The 6,265-nt window shown below is 36.0% G+C and overlaps 1 protein-coding gene across 2 annotated transcripts in view; it reads right to left on the bottom strand.

The window, feature by feature from the left end:
* The window catches only part of LOC131072739 (pentatricopeptide repeat-containing protein At4g35850, mitochondrial), a 254,154-nt gene extending 248,508 nt beyond the window's left edge, over nt 1–5,646 (bottom strand). For both annotated transcript variants that reach the window (XM_058009014.2, XM_058009006.2), the window contains exon 1: nt 5,483–5,646. In XM_058009014.2, the coding sequence (XP_057864997.1) occupies nt 5,483–5,573 (91 nt within the window). In that variant the 5' untranslated portion in view covers nt 5,574–5,646. The remainder of the gene's footprint in view (nt 1–5,482) is intronic.
* Between the last annotated feature and the right edge of the window lie 619 nt (nt 5,647–6,265).

Here is a 6,265-nt window from a genome sequence, read left to right on the forward strand (position 1 = left end):
CGAACTACAATGTGATGCCTCAGGAGATGGCATTGGTGTCGTCCTCATGCAAAACAAGCATCCAATTGCCTTTGAAAGCAGGAAACTCACCACGATTGTATTCCATATATGACAAAGAAATGCTAGCCATCATGCATGCTTTGGCAAAATTTAGGCAATACCTTGTTTGTGGGAAGTTCTTGGTTAAAACAGATCATAACAGCCTACAGTTCTTCTTAAAGCAAAGAGATCTTAATGACCAACAACAAAAATGGGTAAGCAAACTACAGGCCTACAATTTTGATATAGAATATGTGAAGGGAAAAAACAATATGGTAGCAAATGCGCTATCCAGAAGGGTGTATCTGTGCACCATAATAGGTGTTGCGGCAGATTGGAAGCACTCCCTTGTGGCTGAATACGCCAAAAATGCCCATGCAAATGACATCATTGAAGGAAACATACAACAACAAGACTATAAAGTGGTAGAGGGACTCATCCTTTACAAAAATAGAGTATATCTCACACCGGGATCCAAGATGAAGGAAAAGATAATTAGGGAACACCATGACAACCCTATGGCAGGACACCCGGGATATTATAAAACATATAAACAAATCAGGGAGAAATATTCATGGAAGGGCCTAAAGGGGGACATATTGAAGCATGTCCAAGAGTGCATGACTTGTCAACAAAACAAAGCCGAACAAACCCATCCAGCAGGATTACTCCAACCCCTACCGGTACCAGAACAAAAATGGGAAGGTATCTCTATGGATTTCATCGTGGGCCTCCCAAAGATCCAAGGGAAGGATTGCATATACGTGGTGGTGGATTGGCTGACTAAGTATGCCCATTTCATGACCATCTCCACCGAATATCGAGCCCCTCAAATTGCCAAACTATTCTTCAAAGAAGTGTTCCGACTACATGGCCTGCCTAAGAGCATTGTCAGTGACAGGGATAGCAGGTTTCTAAGCATATTTTGGCAAGAACTTTTCCGGCTATCAGGAACCGAATTGACCCCAAGTACAAGCTACCATCCTCAGACCGATGGGCAAACTGAAATCGTCAATAAATGGATAGAAGGATATTTGAAGAATTACATTACGGGACAGCAGAATGCATGGGTAAAATGGCTACACCTGGGTGAATATTGTTACAACACTACATACCACCTGTCCATTGGAATGAGCCCCTTTAGAGCACTATACGGTTATGAACCTATTTCCTACAGCAGCTTAGTTCTTCCAGAAAGCAAAGTACCAGGGGCTAAGGATTTTTCGCAGCAGAACATTGACATCATGAATGCTCTCAAAGACAACTTACATCATGCTCAAAACCAACAAAAGCTATATGCTGACCGCAATCGAACTGAACGAACGTTCAAGGTTGGAGACTTGGTCTTCCTACGATTGAAACGATATAAGCAATCATCCATCAAAACAAGTGGAGCGGAAAAACTTAAACCACGCTTTTACGGCCCTTACAAAATCTTAAGGAGAATTGGCGAAGTAGGATATGAATTGGATCTGCCAGGGAATAGCCGAATTCACAATGTCTTCCATGTTTCACGGCTTAAGAAAGTGCTGGGGCAACATACTATACCATGTGAAGAATTACCCCCATTAGATGATGAGGGTAAGCTCATTCTAGAACCAGAAAGGGTCCTTAATGTAAGGGAAAAGAGATTAAGAAATAAGGTCATTCCAGAATACTTGATCAAGTGGAAGGGGTTACCGGAAGAAGACGCAACATGGGAAGGAGCAGAAAAATTTGACCACCCTAACCTTAAGTTGCTTGAGGTCAAGCAAATTTAGGAGGGGTGGACTGTGATAACCCTATCCATATGTAATGATATACAATGATAAAAGAATGTTCTCAGAATACAATCCCATATCTAAATTTAATATGTATATTTATTCTATTTGATCTACAAACTAACCATGAGATATTATATTATATTCAGCATGAGGGTATATGTGTTGTACGATATAATCTAGTATAAAATATAAAATAATAATGATAATTATAATAATCAGATATATATATCAGTAATAATGTTTTATAAAACACAGTTAATTATATTAATCGATTAAATCACTATTAACATATGTGAAAATGTGAAATGAATTATTAATATTTAAGATGACACAACATTACTATAATTATATTAAAAATCGTTATATATTATACTCACGCCAATAATCATTAAAAGTTATCCAATGCTGATATGGTTACAAGCATTAGCCGAAGATTAATCGCAAAGGCAAACGCTGATGAAAGGGTACGATTGAATCAGCGTATTCCCCAGTCAAACGGTGGCAGCCGTAAATCATTTACCACCACAGCTATATTATGTGGGAGGATTTTGAATGGGAAAAGAGGGGAAAAAACGAAAGAAAAAAGAAAAAGGAACTTCTGCAGAAAAGCGTGGGGAGAGAATACGTGATAACAACAGCGGCAGTCACCGTGGACTTGCATATGTAGTCTGTATGTATTCTAAAGTTTATTCTTGCTGGGTTCATTAGTAATTTGGCATGAGACTATAATAAATAATACAGCTACAAATATTATAATTTAGAAATATTAATACAACGACAGCAGATGTAAATTTAAGAATGAATTTACAGTCATCATTTATCAATGAATTAAGATAATATTTAAATTTGAATACATAGGTAATTAATTGAGTGACACTCAATAACAATAAGTCTAGTTGAACGAATGAACCTTCACCGAATACAATGTATGGAATTAATCTAAACTTGCAATAAATGAAGCCAAATATTTACCAATAATTACATATTGAATTTAACATATAAGTATCAAGTCTTATGACAAAATTCTGAATTCCATCCAATCGTCAGCTGAATCCGTATTTCTCCAAATCCCCAAGGGAGATGGATGCTGCTAGGGAGAGGCAGAGTAAATCCAGTCAAGAGGTGCCCTAAGGGTGAAAGACTCCTCCTAAATCTGGGTGGTGTGCCCTAAGGATGAGAGGACTGAGTCAAGTAATCTGGGACCTGAGAGAGAACTGGTGTCAAGCGCCCTAGACGAGCAAGAGCCTCTTCTGGGAAAAGGGACGGAATAGTTAGCGATTGGGGTTGGTTCTCTAGAGTTACTACAAAATAAGATTGAATTTGCTTTAATAAGGAGCATAACATAGATGTTATTTTGATAATGAACAGAGCCTAATTAGGGGACATTACACAAATAAAATTATCTAAAGGGATTAAAATATTGCCTTCATCTATAAGTGCATGCACAAGGTGTTGTAATCAGCTATCCAAATGGTTTTTACATAGCTAGTTAGTCTTTGTCTTAATGACAATTATAGGGGTCAAGAGTACATAAGGTATAGCTGCCATTGTTGCAATTATGCTTCATTTTAATTGGTTTAAAACCCTACTAAGAAAACTTTTGGGAATGTCCTTCCCAATCTAAGCCGAATTTAAAATGCAGGAGAGAATACCCACTCTCCTCAGTTGGCCTTTGGCCTTCCTAAATCGATTGATGAGCCCCTGTTTTACCATCTTGACAACAAATGCTTGGCCTTGAGAGTAAGAAGAGTTCTAGAACTATGGAGCAATGGTTTTGGGACCCAACAAATAGGGTTGCGTTTTAAGAATTACCAGGCATTTAATAGCAAACAATCCCTAACAAATACTGATGATAAGTCAGTAATTGCAACAAAGAGGTGAAAGGTTGGGTATTCATTCACCAATTGTCGGAACCTTTGAGCTAGGATACCTTGCTATTTATCTCCAGTGTCTTGTTCCTTTTTCTCAGTCACAAATAGAGAAATCACTCTACAGATCACACAAGAAAAATGCCAGACATATGCCAATCAATTTGACTCGATGATCATTGCAATGCATACTACTTTGTTGTGTAATACAAGAACCCATTGCATGCTTTTTTCGTTAGATACTGTTACCATGCTCATTATTGGTGTGATGAAAATGTAAACAATAAAAATATCTTCTTCTGACATTCTCTTTCATTAGCAGCATATTAAACATCGTCCAAAATGCATCTTGGCATCATTTCTCATTTTAATGGTTGCTAGGAGCATTTCAAAGGTACATAGAGATTGTTGATGATATGATAAGTTTGTGTTTGAGTTAGATCTTTTCCATTTGCATCTCCTAAGCGAGGTGTTTGTGTCAATGTTGGTGTGGAAGATCTCCTATTTCTCTAGAGGATTAGTGCAAGCTTATGGGAGCGCTACAAAGACAGAGAATGCAAATGATAGCAAGTGGGGAGGTAAAAAATAATGACCTACATAAAAAAATCACTTAGTTAGAAACAATCATTGATTTCAAGGAAAAGTGTAGGAAGAAGATACCACTGAACATTTTTAGGATATGCGAAAACTCATAAGACGACGACAGAGTATAACCTCATTGGATATTTAGATTATTTTAATGGGTATATTCAATGTGTGGGATATACTCAAAGCATCATTCCAATGATTGTTTTCGATGCGTAGTCAATTCTTCAATAAACTGACTCATGCATACCGGTAATCGTTATATTGCAAGATGACCCACATAGCACATACATAACAAATATTGGCGGTGGAAATCCCCTAATTTTGTGTTTGTTTTCGATGTGTAGTCAATTCTTCAATAAACTGACTCATGCATACCAGTAATCGTTATATTGCAAGGTGACCCACATAGCACATCCAGAAAAAAATTCGGGGATGAAAGTCCCCTAATTTTGTGTTAGCATCTTCCTCATCTCTAGTTGTATTCTTTGAGAGCCTCTTACCTTGTTACTATTAACAATGTATATAGCAAAATATTGCCGAAGAAATAAACACTGATAGAAAAGAATCATTGAAAGGACGATTCCTGTAAATACTTTACATGGTGAAAGATCATGCGTAAATAAAAATATCTAACTAGCATCAGACCAAGGACGCTCCAATTACTAAAAACCACGTTAGATGTAACAGCAGCAAACAAAGCCCAAAAGGCCCAACTTCGTACTTTGTCTCTAAACCCACTTGACAGATTAAAGGGATCCGTTGTCAAGATATACTAAAGCAATTTTGAACAAAAAAATGTTCCTTGCCAACAAGGTGTTGCTAGACGAATAAACCACCCATACAAACTACATACAGTAAAATACCATCTGCCGGGAGGTACCAAGTTAAAGATGTCAATTTTACTAGAATATAACTTAAAGAGATTCTGTAATGACAGTAAACTGCATAACTGACAACTCAATAACAACAGTCAGTACACTACAGTACGACTTAAGGTGTTCTAACCATTGATATTTCCTTCCTATCAAATAGTATACATTTCAATATGTCGAAACATTGTGTAGTGGCAACAAAAAAAAAAATTCAGCCGTGCTGAAACACAGAACCACATATGCTTCTGCCTAGCATATACCCAGACAAAAATATCATTGAAGAGGGGCTTCATATTTGCACAGCTAAACGCATTCGATGAACGGTGAATTCCTGAAGGAAGAAATAAAGTACCGTAAGCAGTTTTGCTAAGCCCAGCAGTTCGCTTAGTGAAAATCCGCCACGCCATGAAGAGAGGGTGTTCCTTCGAAAAAAATAGAAACATAAACCTCTGTGAGGGTTTTTGTCCCTGTGAATGCCTTCCAGGCTATGGTATTTGCATTTTATTCACAAACCTCTGGTTGAATTTTATATTTTTTTAAATAAATATGCGTTAGATCCTTTATGTATTTTTTCTAAATTCTAAAATGAAATATAATTTTTTTTTCAAAAATAATGGAATATGTTTGAAATTTGTAGTGAACAAAATAATAATGATTGTAAAGGAAATAAAAACACCTTCACTGAATAAATATAAAGAAATGTAATATTTTAAGTTAATTAAATAAATTTAATTGATTGGAAAACAATTGAATTATATAATGGAGTTGGGATAGATAATAAAATTAAAAGAAATGTGATGAGAAAATAAAAGAGTAGGTGTGTTTGGTTTTAGGATTGATAAGATTTAATTATTATTGATGTTATGTTGAATTAAGTTATATTATCATAAAGTTAATTGTATTGGTTTGTTACATATTTTGAAGTTTTAACTGTCACAAAAATAATAGAAATAATAGTGTAAATTATGTTGTAGTATCATAAGTTCAATTTCTATTGTTGCACACATGATCTAATGTGAGAAATTGATATGAGTTAATACATTACTAACTTGACAAGAAGTGTGTTAGAAGAACTGCTCCTTTCGCATTCAAGACATTTGAATCTATTAAGGTGATATATAGAGACACCGTTGAG

The sequence above is a fragment of the Cryptomeria japonica genome, chromosome 9 (genome assembly GCF_030272615.1).
Source record: "Cryptomeria japonica chromosome 9, Sugi_1.0, whole genome shotgun sequence".
In the NCBI taxonomy this organism is placed as follows: domain Eukaryota; kingdom Viridiplantae; phylum Streptophyta; class Pinopsida; order Cupressales; family Cupressaceae; genus Cryptomeria; species Cryptomeria japonica.